The sequence below is a fragment of the Podarcis erhardii genome (genome assembly GCF_964252035.2).
Source record: "Podarcis erhardii genome assembly, chromosome: 16".
Classification (NCBI taxonomy): domain Eukaryota; kingdom Metazoa; phylum Chordata; class Lepidosauria; order Squamata; family Lacertidae; genus Podarcis; species Podarcis erhardii.
Genome location: NC_138514.1, coordinates 2,296,262 through 2,313,919, shown reverse-complemented (window position 1 = coordinate 2,313,919; position 17,658 = coordinate 2,296,262). Strand labels below are relative to the sequence as shown.

Sequence of the window (17,658 nt, the reverse complement as noted above, 5' to 3'; positions counted from 1 at the left end):
CAAAGGAACTTTCTGGTGCATCAAAGAGATCTGATCATGTGACACAGGTAATTCCAGGTCTTCAGGGCTCCCAGCTTTTCCTAGAAAATAAAGGTCACCCACGATCCTGCTGGGAATGTACTGCTTAACAGATAAAGGTATGCTGAGAATGGAAACTTCAGAGCAATGCTAAGTCCAAACTGGGCAGTGCTGGTGGTCTGTTGGGAGGAAGCTGCCAAATTTCCTCTAGCACCCAGTAGGTTGTCAGAGGACCTAGCTCAATTTCATAGCTCAGTCCAGCAACAACAAAACTGACTTTAGCATTGGCTGAACCAGCATCCAGATGAAATTACGAAAAACTAGGTCTAACATTGGGGGAGGGGGAATCATATTTGGAAGTCCGTATTTTTACAAGGTTTCTCCTTGTGATACCTTAATTGCCAATCAATGCAAAATTTTGGCTTCTCTGCAAAATAGATGAGTTTCTTTTTGTAAAAACAACAAGTTTCTAGTCCTTATTGAGTGTGACACATGTTCAGGCAGCATCCATAAAAAAATCCTGTATTTAGGAACAGCACATCTCAGTTCTGCAGAGTGATCTGTCCCTCCATCTTACCTTGCTTCCAGCCAAGAGTCTTTGTCCCATAAAAACTCCACTTTCCCATATCTTTTTTCTTGCTATTACCCTGTTACACTTTGTAAAATGCCACCAAATTAAGCACCAACTCCAAAAAAGGGTCAGAACAAAGTCTGTAAATTATGTAAAATCTAATTCACATTCAAGCATGCTATACATAATGTTCTTTGTCTAGTTTATCTTTCGTGCAGAACTCCCAGAAGTTTTCTGGGGATGTGGACGGGGTTTGGTGGGAGTGAGTCAGCAACAGCAAGCAGAACATTAATAGCCCAGTCAGGGCCGGCTCTGCTGTTAGACAAGATGAAGGTGGTCTGCCTGTGAAAACAGATTTGGGGGTTTACCATGAAAAGGGGCACTGAAATTGTCAATTTATTGCATTTTCATTACATTTTTCATCACCATGGGAGACGCCGTTTGGATCTTCTGCCCGAGGCACTAAAATGTCACTGGCTGTCTTGGAGCTCAGTTTTATGAGAAGCAGAAACAGACAACTGAACATCTGTTAGAGAGGAATGAGCTGGCCTGGAGCCCACGAGGCGGGGGGGGGGGGCAGCAGGCTCTGGCGCCCTTTGCCCCTGGCCCCATCCTGAGCTGGAATTCCTCTCTTTGCCCATCTTTGGGCTTCCCACTCCCACCCTCACCCAACCCCCGTTCTTTTGCTTCGTTTTGTACCTTCCGAAATGACAGCTCCACTGCCAGGTCACCCTTGAAGTTGTACTGAGCTACCGCTTCTCCATATTCCAGGACTTGGATGGTGGGGGATTTGATCGGCTTGGGGATTTCTGTTGGAGGCAGGACCTATTGGGAAGACAAGCAGTGGCATGGCACAAGTGGTTCTGGATTCAGTCCTGCTCTGCAAATAAGCCCACACAAGTTACTAGTCTGTAATATTTTACCAGTCTCCTAGGGGCTGCAGAGAAGGGACCGAGTTCCTCCGTCTCCAGCAATTTGCTGCATGTTGTGCTGTTTGCCTTAAGTCCAGGGGTCAAGTGTGGCTGTCCAGGTCTCTCTCTCTCTTTCTCTCTGGCCTTTGGGACTCGCCTCAGGCCACACCCCTCACTGACTTGAATGTCTTTAACTGCCTAGAATGTGTCCCTGAACTCTGATAATGCATCTTGCTTGCCTCGAAAGAGGACTTGTGTGTGTGTGTGTGTGTGTGTGACTACGTGTAGGAACTAGCCTAATGCACAGGGGGAGAGTTAACGTCTATCATTCTGCCCTTGTTCTGCTTTTGGTCCTGCCCACCACTCCCTTGTTGTAGCCCAGAAAGAAATATTCCTCTTGGCCTAAAAAAGCTTCCCCACCCCTGCTGTTTGAAGAAGGGGGGCCTCTCTCCCCTCCATCAGCCTGTGCTGGGTGCAGAAGAGGGATGGAGTGCCTTGCCTCTCCCTCCACTGGCCCACTCCTTGGCGTGCCTGGAATTCCACGACCTCTGCATGAATCCCGTGCCAACATTTCATTCATTCATCTATTCAGTCAGTCAAGCCAAAGTCATTACAAAATATAAAATACCGTATTTTTCGCCCTATAGGACGCACTGTCCCATAAGGCGTACCTAGTTTTTTTGGGGGGAAATAAAGGGGGGAAAATTATTTTTCCCCCCCAGACGTGGGGCTGGGGCGGGGGAAGCCCGAGCTTCCCCCGACCCCAGCCCCCAGAACAGGCAACTCTCCGCAAGCATCGGGAGCCCAGCGCAGGCTCCCACGTCTTGCGGAGATCTGCGGGAAGCCTGGAGAGCGAGAGGGGTCGGTGCGCACCGAGGCCTCTCGCTCTCCAGGCTTCAGTGAAAGCCTGCATTCGCCCCATAGGACGCACACACATTTCCCCTTCATTTTTTGAGGAGAAAAATTGCGTCCTATGGGGCGAAAAATACGGTACATAAAACAAAATAAAGTACATTACACAATTAAAATAATTATTAAAGCCAGACATTCTGTCAGGTAAGAGTTTGTTCCCCTGAAGAATCTAACTTATCCTCCTCACAGACATTTCTCCTTAAACCTGCTGCTCTAAAGGCACAACAGGCCCCTTTCTCAAAGGTGTAGGGAGATCTGTTTCTTAATACAGTGGTACCTCGGGTTAAGTACTTAATTCGTTCCGGAGGTCCGTTCTTAACCTGAAACTGTTCTTAACCTGAAACACCACTTTAGCTAATGGGGCCTCCCACTGCTGCCGTGCCGCCGGAGCACGATTTCTGTTCTCATCCTGAAGCAAAGTTCTTAACCTGAAGCACTATTTCTGGGTTAGCGGAGTCTGTAACCTGAAGCTTATGTAACCTGAAGCGTATGTAACCCGAGGTACCACTGTAAAAGTTAACTGAATACCCCACTGGGAGATTTACATCTTTGAACAAGGCTGCTCCTAAGTCCTCGTGGATTGGGCAAACCAGCAAGTAGTGAGTGCAAATCCTCAGGCACACGACCTCCTCATAGGGGACGGGGCTATAGTGTTCTTCAGCTACGGCACAGACTGGAGCCCCAGGGCTACAAATAGGATATCTGCAATGCAGGTTGCAGAGTGAGGGCAAGGCATCTGAATGGGTGGTCTGGCATACAAAGGGGCACATTTGGACAGACAGGCAGAAGTGCAATCAGCACAAAAATCATGCTTTAAAATATGAGATTTCATGTGGTGAGATGCTATCTCAAAGTCTAATGAACTCAGACTGTCCAAAGAAAGGCCATACTTATCAATAACTGGTAGCATTTCCTGATTCCAATGGAATGGCTAAGACTCAACATCTCATTGAAAGTAGAAAGTACTAAAATGGGCCCTATCCCCTTTTTAATTTTTTAGTCAAGGAGATGCACGCTGGCCTTCACTGAACAAACTGAGAATGAAAGACTCAGTTGCCTTGGGGAGCTCAGAAATGGCACAAAGATATTTATTCTAGGGTTTTTCCAAATTCATTTTTTGAAGAGATCCCCATATTTGTGTGCCATAACAGATGTGTGGGATGACTTTGGCTTCCCTAACACACGCAAATAAGTGAATTCCAAGTCTTCCATCACTGGACTTAACACCAGAACAAGGAATAGATCACAGACCCCCTCAATGGCTTACATTTAGTGAGTCAAAACAGAAAAGGCTAATACTGGCAAGTGTGCTGTGTAAGGAGCAAAACCAGATCCTCCTTCCCAAATTTTAGGAGCCCCAGAAGCAGGTTGAAGCACATGAATGCTCAGATGCTTTCTCCATAGGAGTGAATGGCTACCACCTAAAGGAAAATTAAGTGGTGCATCTGAAGATACAATTACTGTGGAAACAAAGACTCTCTCTTCCCCTAACGCTGTGTGGGGCCCAACCTTCACCCCACCCCACCAGGGGGTGGGAATACTCTGTGCCCCACTCTAGTACTCGTTGTCCTCCCCACCCCGAATGTTTGTTAGTTTATATTAATAGTGGCCTTCAAAAAGGTACACATGGCAGTTGAATTCTACAGATTATCTGTGTCCTGTATGAAAACATTGTTCCTTTGCTTTGAAACACTCTGCCTGTTATTTTTCTTTTTATATATCCACTTCTTGCAGGATGCTACAGAGGGCCACCTCTCTTCCTTCCTTCTAAGCTTAGCGCAAAACCTCCACTATTACGAAGCTCTTGGCTTAACCCCTTAGTCCTCATTGCCCAACTCACGGGACGGCTGCTCCATGCCAGAGCCCATGCTTTGCACTCAAAAGGTTCAATCTTCCAAGTATCTCCAGATCCAGCCGGGAAAGACTCCCACGGCCACACTGGAGAGTCACTGTCAGACAACACAGACGAGGGGGATCAAAGTATTCAGAGCAGCACTGGTTCACTTTGTCCCTTGTGAATCTCCCTCCCTTTGTTGCCCTCTTCCCCCTGCCAGAGCTGCTTGAATTTAGGCTGTAAGCTGCTTGGGGCAGGGACCTGGCATTTGTTTGTGTTACTCTATAAACCACCTTATGCACTGATAGTGCTATGTTAATACAGTGGTGCCCCGCAAGACGAACGCCTCGCAAGACGGAAAACCCGCTAGACGAAAGGGTTTTCCGTTTTGGAGGCGCTTCGCAAAACGAATTTCCCTATGGGCTTCCTTCGCAAGACGAAAGCCCATAGGGAAATCTCCGGGACAGCGGGGAAGCGCAGCGCGTCTTCCCCACTGTCCTCGGACCTCCTCCGAAGGCTGGCGGTGGGGCGGAGAGACCTCCTCCCGCCGCCAGCCTTCGGAAGGCTGCTCCGAAGGCTGGCGGCGGGAGGAGGTCTCTCCGCCCCACCGGCAGCCTTCTGAAGGCTGCTCCGAAGGCTGGCGGCGGGAGGAGGTCTCTCCGCCCCACCGGCAGCCTTCAGAAGGCTGCTCCGAAGGCTGGCGGTGGGGTGGAGAGACCTCCTCCCGCCGCCAGCCTTTGGAAGGCTGCTCCGAAGGCTGGCAGTGGGGCGGAGAGACCTTCTCCCCGCGCCAGCCTTCGGATGGCTGTCCTGAAGACTTGCGGTGGGAGGAGGGTTTTCCTTCCCACCGCCAACTTTCAGAATGCTGTTCTGAATGTTGGCGTGGGGAGGAAAAACCCTCCTCCCACCGCAAGCCCCGGGAACAGAGGAGAAGCGCTGCGCGCCTTCCCCTCTGTTCCCTTACCTGTCCTGAAGGCTTGCGGTGGGGAGAAAAGCCCTTCTCCGCACCGCCAGCCTGGCAAGCGGTCTCCATAGGAACGCATTAATTGATTTTCAATGCATTCCTATGGGAAACCGTGCTTCGCAAGACGAAAAACTCGCAAGAAGAAAAAACTTGCGGAACGAATTAATTTCGTCTTGCGAGGCACCACTGTACCCAGAAAACTGGAACTCTTGTTAGTGATCCTATTATTATTATTATTATCATCATTATTAGCAAAATAATGGGACCGAAACAAAAATAGAGGACATTTTTGCTGCACATGAGACCCTCTCCCACTACCACTAACCTTGCCTGTATCTAAAAGCAGATGGAGGTCCAGATTGCTAAAAAAAATCTGCTATCTCCCTTCTCTTCTACATACTGAACAAAAATGTATTCAGTTTATCAAATGAAGCCTTCTCCTGGAATAGCAAGGTATACTTACCTCCACATAGTTGGTGGGGAAAATGCCCACCCTGCCATGGTGTTCTCCTTCCAGCCAGTTTCTATCCACTTCCTTGTGAATGTAGACAATGTCACCCTTCTGCAAAGTCAGTTCCCTGAAAAATGAAATGGCAACGTCCCACGGTCAGAGATGCATCATGGACCTCCATTAGGAATATTCTCTCCTTAAAGTTGCTCATTTCAATTGGACAAATTGCCTCCTCTTCGAGTTGCTGACACCAACTCTTTACAGAGAGAGGATACGGATCAGGAGGCGAACTCGTGAAACAGCACCCCCGCCCTTTGCAGCTCACAACGCCACTTCTCTCTCCCACTTCAAATCTGTCCTCAGATCCTACTCTTCTCATAAGCCCTTTGACTTAAATTTATTCCCACCTGAAATTAAGCCTTAGGGAGTGTAAGAAACAAAAACCTAAGAACATGAAACTGCACCAGATCATGTTCATTGTTTGCCTCAGCCTTTCCGCCCTTCCTTTTGTCTCTCTTCTGTTGTCTTTTGGTGTCAGGTTTCCCAGGGCAGAGCCCTGACTTGGCTTCCCATAAGTTTTTGGACCATCAACCTCAGCCAGCACAGCAAATGGTCAAGAACATCGGAGGGGCCACAGGTTCCCCAACTCTGGTGCAAATGGTGCTGCATTAATTAACAATGATGACTAAAAATCATAATGAGGATGCCAAGTGACCCAAGCATTGTGTGAATGCCAAAAGGTTACCAGTATTGCAACTCACTTTGGCGACTCTGCCTGGAAGTCAAATTTGAGCCGAGCAGCTTTCATCTGGAAAGAGGAGAAAACTATTTAAAAGGAGACATGTAGTTAAAAGATGCAATTCAAAGCCATCAGGTTTTAAAAGGGAACCTGGGCATCTTGCCAGCACAACACAAAACCAAGTGAATAATGGCATTGAAAATCTCTGGCCTGAATCACGAATGCCAGAAGTGAACAAGACTCACTAAGCCACAGGCAACCCTTGGAGTAAAAACGAAACGAGGCTCACATGGATGAGAAAAAAGCACATTTAGGCACTTTTTGTAGGGGTTTAATTCATGCACCCCTACACCCTTCCTTTCTCTTTAAGAGCATGCAAACATTCCCAGCTAGAGAGGATTTGTCCTGACCAAATTCCTGCAAAAGATTCCCGGATTCTCTTCCATTGTGCCTCACTTACAGAAAGGAAGGAGTCCTATCAAGGGTGGACAGCTGGACTGGCCCTAAACTGGTAATTGCCAGAAAGCCCCACAAGACTGGGGTGCATAATCCTCTTTAAAGTAAAGCCTGCTGCATTAGCCCCTCATCAATTCAATTTTGCTCTTAGTGGGAGAAGAACAGAAGTTGCAGCAGATTAATGATTTGCTGGCCCAAACCAACCATTTGTATGAATATGGCCCATTGCTCAGAGCAGCAGAATATGCTACAAGGAAAACAAAGTTCTGTTTCGTTTTTATATTAACTTTTTATTTTGTGCTTCTATCCTGTATTTTTATATTGTGAACTGCCCAGAGATCTGTGGATGAAGGGCAGGTTATAAAATGTAATAATAATGATGATGACGATGATGATGATGTTTAACAATTTACACTAAGATGACATAGGAGCTAACATTTTAAGATATTTAAGAATATTTTAAGTGGTTGTATCCAATTTGGCACTACGTTACAAGTCACTTAGAGGTATGCTTGTTTCCCTGGCAAAATATTTTGCACCAACAGAATAAGGAGGTTGCTGATAACTTTGTTGTGCAATGTGTTCCTGCTAGTGCAGCTGTTGTACAGAGAACATTGGGCACAGCTCATTATGTTTACGAAATTTAGCCTGGTTTGAGGGAAAATTGGACCATAAAAGTAGCTATATATACATTACAATTTCCTAATAGTACAGTGGTACCTCGGGTAAAGTACTTAATTTGTTCCGGAGGTCCGTTTTTAACCTGAAACTGTTCTTAACCTGAAGCACCACTTTAGCTAATGGGGCGACGCCATTTCTGTTCTCATCCTGAAGAGGAGTTCTTAACCCGAGGTACTATTTCTGGATTAGCAGAGTCTGTAACCTGAAGCGTATGTAACCTGAAGTGTATGTAACCCGAGGTACCACTGTATTATAATAGTTCCAATGGTCAAAGTTTCCAGCAAGAAATATTGGAAATTGATTGTAGCATGGAGAAGATTATCTGCTACAGTGCCTGAAAGGCTCTCACAGAACTGCAACCCGCAGGGCTTCCCAGGAGATGGAATATGTGCTAAATGAATTTATGTCTAGACTCTAGTGCAAAGATGTCCAATGATAAACCCAGTCCAGGTGTGTAAACAAAACCCGTCATCCATCTCCTCTTGGGTGAAGCCACATCTCACCTTCTTCTCATCTCTCTTTGGGGGACTATCCAAGACAATTTCTGAAGAATCAAGAAAGGGGCTTATCCCAACAAGTCTCAGAGGATCTGTGTGAAAAGAACGAGACAACAGCTGGATAACAGTGTTCCCCACAAAGGAATGCTCACATATATTCAGAGGACTGTGGTGGTCAAAGTCAGAAGAAAAGGCAGAACTTAACTTGAACCATAGCACACTTCTGAAAGTCAAAATTCAAGGTTAGGCCTCAGAACATGGCAAGCAGCTGTGAGATAGCTAGAGATGAGTACGTCTAGGCAGGTGCAGAGTGTTTTGCCTTCACGACTGAATCACTAAATCTAGTCTGCATGCACTCGGGGTTAAAGAGAAAGGCTACTGGGCAAGCTAAAGCCTCACATTCCTCTCAGTATGAATCTGGCCCTAGGCAGTAGAACAGCTGGCCGTCAGCCATAACTAAGATACATTTCAAACACAAACTAAGGATTTCAAACCAAATGTCTGTAGACTTGGGTGCATCTTATTAGCAAGGGGTATTAGCAAGCCAGGCCTTGGTGAGTGGGTGGGTTGGGCATCATGGTGGAAAAAAGGAGGAATTGGTATTACTCTTAGTTCTGTTACATATTTAGGTGGTTCACTTCCCACATATACATCTCTGAGCAGATTCAAACAGTTGTGAGAGGGCATGTGGCTCAGATAGTTCTCTTAGGACCAACCACTTCATAATGAAGATAGAAGATGTGGGTGTCCAAGGTTTTTAAAAAACCAAATTTCCCTACATGTAGAAATCTAGCATATCTGAAAGGAGGGTTCTAGATGAGCCTTCTCCTTGATATGCTACCTTTCCAGCTGCAGGGAGTTGTTGAATATGGGAAGCTTTCAAGGATGCAGTTCCTACTTACATTCTGACATGGAGTATATGTTCCCCCTGCCACAATGCTTGAACCACCTCAGTTCCTCCATCAATGGCACAGCAATAAGGGCGCACCTGCACAGCGCTTGTTGTGTGCAAACATACAGAGTGCACCCAATGCCTACAATTCCATACTCAGAGAGGGGCTTTAGCTCTCACAGATCCCCCCACTCACAGTGAAAACGGCTGCTCTGATCTGGACAATAAGCATCCTGCTTTAGGAGCCAGAGCATCCCTTAGGAAGGTACACCTGCATTTTCCAAGCGAACAAGAACATCTCCACCATCAGAAGAACTTCCGTAAGTCTCTTTGAAGTTTTGCTAGTTCCCATAAGGAGCACATGCAAATTCGGAGCCATACCATTCCTGGGTGGAGAGCTGTTCCAGTTATTCCTGGCAACGCCTGGGCTTCCTTTCTCCATTCTAGGGCTGGCTGGTAAGTGGCCCTGAGCCACAGAGAGGCTTTGTCCTGTGGAAGGATAGGCGCTGCGGTCAGGCAGAGGGCTGCTGGGTTGGAAAAAATGGAGGTACAGTGAGAGAGAGCGCATGGCTGAGCAAATGGGGATGTTGGAAATGGACCCGGGAGATCATTCCTTCAGCTGAGGCTCTTGGACAAATCATTCTGTTCTCATGCTTAGCACAGCATTTCTCTCACATTTTGAACTCAAGCAACCTTGCAAACTTGATCCACCTCCTGTGATCTCTCAACCCAATCAGCCATCTGTGGGGCAGATGAGAGTATGGGGATTTCTTCTCTATAATGGTGTGTACCTGCTGCAGCCAATAATCTTTGAATCAGAGTAAATTAATATTATTTTGGCATGCAAATTTGTGACTCAACAAACTTGAGTTCAAACACCAGCTCAAACTCTACACTAATTTTCAAATTGGCCAGAAATGATTTAAAATATATTGTAACTTATCTCCTTTGAATATCAACAGCTCACAATAAAAAGTGTGGTGTGTAAGCATATGTCGCTATTCTCTATTTCAAGCTCAAATGTCAACTGGCCTCTCCACCCATTTCTCAGGGCCAGGAGAGAAAGCAGCATGAGATACCTGTCTTAGAAGATTAACGATATCGGAATGAAATGCTAGTTTGCACAGCTAATGAACATTTAAGACGTTGCCTGATCTGTAATATTTTCTCCAGTACTTTAAATGTGGAGTCTCCTTCTTTGGAGGTCTTTAAGCAGAGGCTTGACAACCATATGTCAGGAGTGCTCTGATGGTGTTTCCTGCTTGGCAGGGGGTTGGACTCGATGGCCCTTGTGGTCTCTTCCAACTCTATGATTCTATGAAATGAGCTTGCAAGTTGCTTATTTTCCATAGAGGGAAACTTATAGCTATCATGTGGGGCACAGAACAGCTGGAAGGGAGAGGGGAGATTATAATTGGGGAATACAGCAAATGGGGGGGGGAGAATCAATTACTATAGATCTAATATTCTGAATGAATTCACAAAACTGTTTTTTTACAGAAGCCCTGCCTTGCCACATAAAGCACAACCGTCCAAATCAGCCTCGTCCCACGTTTCCTGCACCCACAACACAGAGATACAAACTGGTTCACTGATGCCCTGCTCTGTCTCTGCACATTCCACACACAGAATCTGGCCAGAATCACCCCACGCCTGTGATTTCATCACAGCTCTTTCAAACAGGAGAAACATGTCCTATATCAGCTTTGGCCAAGCCAGGCTTCCTCAACCTCGGCCCTCCAGATGTTTTGAGACTACAATTCCCATCATCCCTGACCACTGGTCCTGCTAGCTAGGGATCATGGGAGCTGTAGTCCCAAAACATCTGGAGGGCCAAGTGTGCCTGTGCCTGGCCTAAAACATCTGGAGGGTACCAGGTTGGCAAAGATTGCCCTGTAAGAACTGAAGAAAAACAAGATGCCAACCAAAGAACCAGCAATTAAGGACCTAAAAGGAGCCCTGCTGGATCAAAACAAATGCCCAAGTCCAGCACTGTGTGATCTATGGGAAACTTGCAAGCCGGACCCCAGGGTAGCGGCCCTCATCCCACCTGTGATTCCTAGAAGAAGCATTCAGACCACTGTCCCTGTGGCTACAAGCCACTGACAGCCCCATCTTCCATGAATTTCCCTGATCCTCTGTTCAAGCCATCCTGGTGGGTGGCCATGACTGCTCTTGTGGGAGGGGGTCCCTGGTCTACCTCTGCACGGTGTGAAGTCCATTTAGAAGCAGGTCCGAGGCAGCAAGAGGCCTGGAGCTCCAGGTCCTTTCCAGCCCTGTCCCTCCCCATTTCCCGGTAGGGCTGGTGGGCCTGCCTGTAATCCTTCTCCCAGCCCAGGGCCCCTGGAGCTGTCTTGGCAAGCAGAGGCCAAGCTCAACAGGAAGCACTGAGGCGGCAACAAGAATCTGGCAGGCAGCAGCTATTTTGCTGAAGTTTAACTTTGGCGGTTTTTAGTATTTAAAGGGGCAGAACCCCTTTGCAGGCAGAGTGAGCAGGGGGGGGTGGGAGGGGGAAACGCGAGGAAGTAGGCTGAGGGCCTCCCTGGAAGATGTGGGGTGGGAGACCTGAGAGCAGGTTCTGTCTTTATCTAAAGGCAGCCGCAGGTGGAGCCTGGAGGAGAGGCTGAGCCACTCCGTTCCCTGTGCCAATTCACCCAAACTGAACTAATGCCTTGGAAGCTGCCCACAGGGTAACTATGCAGATTCACAGTTGGGCAAACAGCACTTTTGGCTCAGTGGGGATTTCTGTTGGGGGGCAGGAACAAGAGAAAGGGTCCCTTCCCCATTGATTCCCTCAGCACCATGGCCTTGATTTGAAGCCATTCCCTCCTCCTCCCAGGGCTGCTGTTAAATAAATAAGCAGGAGATCCATCTCACCATCTGCTTTGGGTACAAGAGACACACGAGACCCCCCCCCCCCCAGCGCACATGATCAGGAATGCAGGTACACCCATTTCTAGGGGTGTTTGTGTTGTTGCTTTTCTGCATATATTGAAATGCCTAAAGCCATGAAATTTCCACTGCCAAACAACAAAAGCAGAGTGGTTAACAGAGTAAGCTATTAAACATTTGAACTCTCTCAGCCATGAATTTGTGAACTAGCCTTAAGCAAGCAATTTCCTTAACCCCCATCTCTGTAGTAGGGGATAACACTGATCTATTTATGGGGTCGTCATAATAATGCCTGAGATAGTGTATGCGATGTGCTCTGACCACATTACATATTATATTTAGTTTTTGTTTTAAAAAAAGGAAACAACACAACAAGGCAGGGGTAGACAACACGGTGCCCTCCTGCTCTCAGTCCCAGCCAGCAGGGCCAATAATCCAGGGATGAGGGGAACTGTAATTCAACAGCATCAGTTATCTCTGCAGCAAGGTTGCCAATCCTATACGAAACATCCTTTAAATGCAAGTCTAGCAGAAGCATTAGAAGAACAAGAAAATAACACCAACAAACAACAATAGTCCCTAGAACAGGCTTCCTCAACCTCAGCCCTCCAGATGTTTTTGGCCTACAACTCCCATGATCCCTAGCTAGCAGGACCAGTGGTCAGGGATTGGGGGGAGTGTAGTCTCAAAACATCTGGAGGGCCGAGGTTGAGGAAGCCTGTTCTAGAATATGGTAGGGCCTGCAAGGAAAAGTGGATTGGAGCTGGGAATAAATTCTTTTGTCTGTTTTCCCAATAAGGTTTTAGGGTGATAAATGCCCTTGAGAAAGGCAGAGAGAAGAGCAACATCCATACAGAAAGTGCCCTCATTAATTTCAATGCAACGTTTGCAGGAGAACTGGCGAATCATGCCCCTTATTAAGTGGGGTAGTGGGGGTGTCATCTGGGTTTCTGACCAGAAATATATTGGGTCACTCTCAGCTAATCTAAAGCATCTTCTCATCCAAACTCATCAGATGACTGTGAAATGGGGCAGACGGGTCACAGGACCACTTGGCAGAAGCTAGAAGTTTCCCTCATGGTGATCATTAAATCTCTTGCACATGTGTTGGGGGTATTGAACCTTGAATTTTAACAGTAACGGCAGTGCTGGCTACTCCGTAATGTGGGTGGTGGGAGCTCCCAGGGCCAGCCCTAACATTGCGGAGGATGGAACAGCTGATTTGGGCTTACATGAAAGGGCAGCAAATTGTTACTTGCTTTATTATTATTCTATTTTTCACTCCCATAGGAGAGACCTTGAGGGATTTTCAGGTGCCAGAATAACTTGATCAAGCTTGGGTTTGGTACCATGATCTTGTGGGGGGGGGCATCTGCTGCTCCACCCCAGATGGAAAAGTGTTTGGGGCCTGCCTCACAAAAGGCGTCCTCCATGGGCTCCTTAGTCCTGGAAGAGACAGGTGTGCAAACAGACTTCTCTTGGGTGCTCCATACATCCAAGTGAGAACGGAGCGGCTCACAGGACAGTGGCCTGCCACTAATCTTCAAGACCCCCAAAGCATGCAGCCGTGCCATTCTCTGGGCCACTGGCAGGGTGTGTGTGTGGTGGAAACAATGTCTGTGTGCAAATGCTCTGAAGTGCATAGGCTCCTTGCAAGGTTCCTAAACATACAGAGAGGCTACAGCTGCAGCCCTTAGGCTCCTCTTTAAAGCAGGGCTGTGGCAATCGATAAGCTGCCACAACAACAAGAAGCTTGCCTCCAGACTTGGATGAATGTGACAAAGAGTGGCAGGCCAGCGTTTCTTCTACTGCCATATTCCTACAGCCACATCCTTTTATAGGGACTTGTCACACTTTTGCCCCACCTGAAGCACCCAAGAGTAAGAAAGGGAAGCCAAGATACAGCCAGCTGCTTAAGACAAACTCCACAAATTAGAAACTGGCATGTCCAGTGCACAGGTTCTATTTCCTATCAGTCCGCCCACAATCCCAGACAGGCCTGCTGGTTGAAGGAGCGCTGTGGCACAGCGATCAGAGCACCTGCTTGGCATGCAGAAGGGCCCAGGTGCAGACAGGGCTGGGAGAGATTCCCTGCCGGAAATGCCAGAGAGTGGCTGTCAGTAAACAATACTACTTGCTATAAAACACCTTCTTGTGCTCCAGTGAACGGTTCCTCTTTGCAAATGACCCCACGCTTATCTTTCTTGTTTTCCTTGTGGGGCAGGATATGTGCAACAGGAATAGATTCTGAGAAAAGTCTTATTGGATCAGATAAAATAAAGAGCAGTCACTTCCACTAAATGCTGCTTTGCTTTTACTAACACTGAGCCCGTTGCCTCTGGGGTGCTCAGGTGGGGCAGCGTCTTCTACCTGGCTGGTAGCCACCAGGGGCAGGAATCCAGAGCGCCATCCAAAGGAAGGAGCTGGAGGGGCTGCTTGCCACATTTCAAAGTAAGTGAAGCAAGACAACCTGACTGCCTGAAGAGCAGGTATGGCAAGCCCAGTCTGAAAGCGCCAAACTTCAGGGCTGTCATCCAATAAACTGCTGTTTGTACTCTGCTCCTAATCAGAGAGGCTTCTGTGGGCGAAGGCTGCAAGGTCCCTTCTGCAAGCTCCCGCCACAAAGCTGTGCTGCCCGCACTAATACTCCGCCAGTGGTCTTCAGCAGGTAGGCTGGGACCCCGGGATGGGTGGCAGCCCACTGAAGAATTTTAGCGTGGGAAGGAACCACGAAGGTCATCTAGTCCAACCCCCTGCAATGCAGGAATCTTTTGCCCACCATGGGGCTCGAACCCTCGACCCAGAGATTAAGAGCCTCATGCTCCAGTCCCGGCAGGAGCACCGCCGCCACGCAGTTTAAGAACTCGGTCCCCAAGGCATGTTCGGGTTCACAGTGGGTCCTGCGTTGGAAAGCCTTTTGGATACCTGGAGTGCACGCGCTCCAAGGAGCTTCGGCGAGAGAGGGAGCTGCCCCCCCCGCCTTCTTAATGCCCCAATGCTGCTCCTCCCCCCCCGCCCCTCCCTCCCCCCGCGGATCCGGCCCAGATGCTTCTGGGGTGACGCCACTCCTCGCGAGGCGGCCGCGCCCTCGCCCCCCCCCCCGCCCCGCGCCCCTACTCACCGGCGGGCAGCCGAGGCCGGAGCAGCAGCGGCGGCGGCGGCGGCGGCGCGGCCGGACGACGCGGCCCGGGAGGAGCCCTGCGGAGAGACGGGAGAGCGCGCGGCGCTGAGCGGGCGGGGAGAGGCGGCCCTGGCCGCGGGCGGGCGGGGCGGGGCGGGCGGGTCCCAGAGGCCAGCAGGTCCGCCGCCGAGCCGGGCGGAGTCAGGCCCGCGAGCTCGGCGCGAGGAGCTTCCGAGGAAGCGGACAGGGCGCTGCGCGGGGCCGGGGAACGGGGAGCCCCCGCCAGGCGCTTCCACTCAGGCAGAATTCGCGATTACGAAACGACAAGGGTGACTAGCGAAGCCGCCCGCTCTCAGACTGGTTTTTCTTATGCTTTCAGTTGCTTTTGTTGTGGATTCGGTTCTTTGCCAGCTGCTCTGGGAGTCAGCAGAAGCGCGGGGCAGGAGACGCTTCCCGAAAGCGGCTCCCCTTTCTCAGAGAGGCGGCGCCACATAAAATGCCTTTCAAGGGCATATTGCAACCTGCGCGAAACTACAACTCCCATCACCCTGGTCAGGGCAGCCCGTTGACTGGGGCTGATGGGAGTTGCAGTACTAGTACATAACCTCTGAAGAGGAGCCAGCTGAGGAAGGCTGATCCATTGCACCTGCAAGGCTGGAGTTGCAGTCCGGGAAGCACACTCTGTTGCACACACTCAGACTTTCACATGAACATGCACAGAGTTGTGCTGTAAATAAAATTTCTAATAAGCACAGTGCTTTTAAGGCTACGATTCTACAGAGTCAATCCCACTGATGGGAAACGCTAAAGGATAAACTGGAGTTTCTGGTTTATCGTGGTTTACGGAGTGTGAGCAGCGCATGTGCACACTGGACAGTCACGCTCTTCTCTTCCCTTGGCATGAGCTGCATAAAGCAGGAGGCTTTCCCTTACATCTGAACCAAGGGTTGCTGTTGGTTTCTCCCTAACAAGCAGCAATCACAACAAGCCAACCTTAAACCATGGTTTGTTGCTGGCTTACTGTAGCACATTAGGAAGCAACAAACTGCAATTCCTGGTTTAGACATAACAGGAGCGCAAATCTTCCTGATTTGTTTCTTCTGCTTGCGCCAGGGGAAAGTTGGGGCACATGCAATAGCATTCAGCTTTTCCACAATAAACCACAAAAAGCCACAAACCTTGGCTTGTTCATAGCATCAATTAGGTGGGTTAACAATGCAAGCTTGTTTCTTTTCCTACACTGGGTGGAAATAGCAACAAAAATAGATTGATACTGTACATCAAAGAGAAGGTACATTGAAAACAGTCAGGAATGATTGGCAAAGCATTTATTATTTTAGACATTATGTTGATTTGCTAATGCAAGAGAAGTGAACCATTTCATTAGTTTAAATTAAGTCTGAAATGTGATTAGTCTTAATCGTTCCAGTACCACCCCTCTATCCAATCAACTAGGGATTAGTCTTATCCTTAAGATTTTGAGGTTCCAGCCCTCGGCTCACCTGCCTGAGTAAGCCCAAATGGTACAAGGATGGTGAAGAAGAGTGCCCAGCATCCTAAGAAGGCATTTAGGCAGCCATGCCGTCCATGCAGAGGGAAGCAGTAGCCACAGAAAGCAAGGGCAGCAAGGCAAGAGTTACCTTGAGGGAAAGCTCAATGGCCCTGATGTCCTTGTCCAGCTCTTCGCTCAGCTGCTGCAGCTCCCTCTCCAGTAACTCCTGAAAGAGGGAAGAAATAGGCAGTGGGGGCTGTAGGCAGAAGCCTGCAGTGGCCACAGCAAACGAGCTACATGAGAGTCAAGAGAGAAGCATGAGGAGGCAGCGATGGGGCCACTTGCACAGAAATGCCTGGGAAACAAGGTTCACAGACACTGTCATGTGAAGTGGCTCCTTAAGCCACCAGATACTGCATGCATAGAAGAAATCCTACTGAGTTCAATGGAGCAGCCTTCTGTGTAGTCTTAAGAACACCACACAGAGATGGACAGACAGCTATGGGCAAAGAGCTCTCGTTTTTCACCAAAAGGGTAAATCTGTGGCTTGATTTAGCCTGCAGGTGGGGGAGGAATCCTACACATAGAAAGCTAGTATGCCAGGAAAAAGGTTAGCTTACAACCCTCCTCCATGACATGCTGGTTTTCTATGTGCAAGGCATTTTATTTCTCATTGGGAGAATTCCATCATGTGAACACCCACCTGCAGACTGCAGTGTTACAGCCCAGGCTCAGTTCATCTACCTTAGTGTGAGAACTAGGTTGCACAAGGATGCTCTGACCTGAGTGGCAGAAGCCTGCTGTCCAAGGAGAATGATTCTGAATTTATAAGGAGGCTGGATGGAATAAGAGATTCCAGCTCATCGTAATTTACTATGAATTAGCAGCATTCTGATGCCAGGGATGGAGGAATCTCATTTTCAATTTCTCTCTCATTTTTCCAATGATAAAATTCAGTTCTCACCCCATTTCAGCATCAGTTTGTGATTTTTTTTAAAAAAAAGTCATCACAAAAACTCATCATTTCAGTGTGCATTTCTAATATACTAAAAAAAACACGCGTTACAATACATTTTTATGCACTTTTCATGAATTTGTGCATGTTTTTGCCTAATATACACATTTATGCACATAGTTTTGCGTTGGAGAACTGCACTGCAAAATTAGGAGAAGTGCAAATTTTAAAGGATGGCTGTGTTTCACTTTGCATATTGCTTTGGGAAGTGT

General features: G+C 48.2%; 1 protein-coding gene across 10 annotated transcripts in view; it reads right to left on the bottom strand.

Moving 5' to 3' along the window:
* Nucleotides 1–17,658, bottom strand: part of SORBS3 (sorbin and SH3 domain containing 3) — an 80,015-nt gene that overhangs the window by 7,147 nt on the left and 55,210 nt on the right. For 9 of the 10 annotated variants that reach the window (XR_014151905.1, XM_081843893.1, XM_081843896.1 and 6 more), the window contains 7 exons: nt 16,580–16,657; nt 14,940–15,016; nt 9,308–9,453; nt 8,041–8,126; nt 6,423–6,469; nt 5,674–5,788; nt 1,289–1,414 (listed from right to left, as the gene is read on the bottom strand). Coding sequence is in view for 9 of the 10 variants with exons in the window: in XM_081843893.1 (XP_081700019.1) it covers nt 1,289–1,414; nt 5,674–5,788; nt 6,423–6,469; nt 8,041–8,126; nt 9,308–9,453; nt 14,940–15,016; nt 16,580–16,657 (675 nt within the window). In the remaining variant the exon portion in view is untranslated. The remainder of the gene's footprint in view (nt 1–1,288; nt 1,415–5,673; nt 5,789–6,422; nt 6,470–8,040; nt 8,127–9,307; nt 9,454–14,939; nt 15,017–16,579; nt 16,658–17,658) is intronic. The other variant, XM_081843892.1, reaches the window with a different exon arrangement.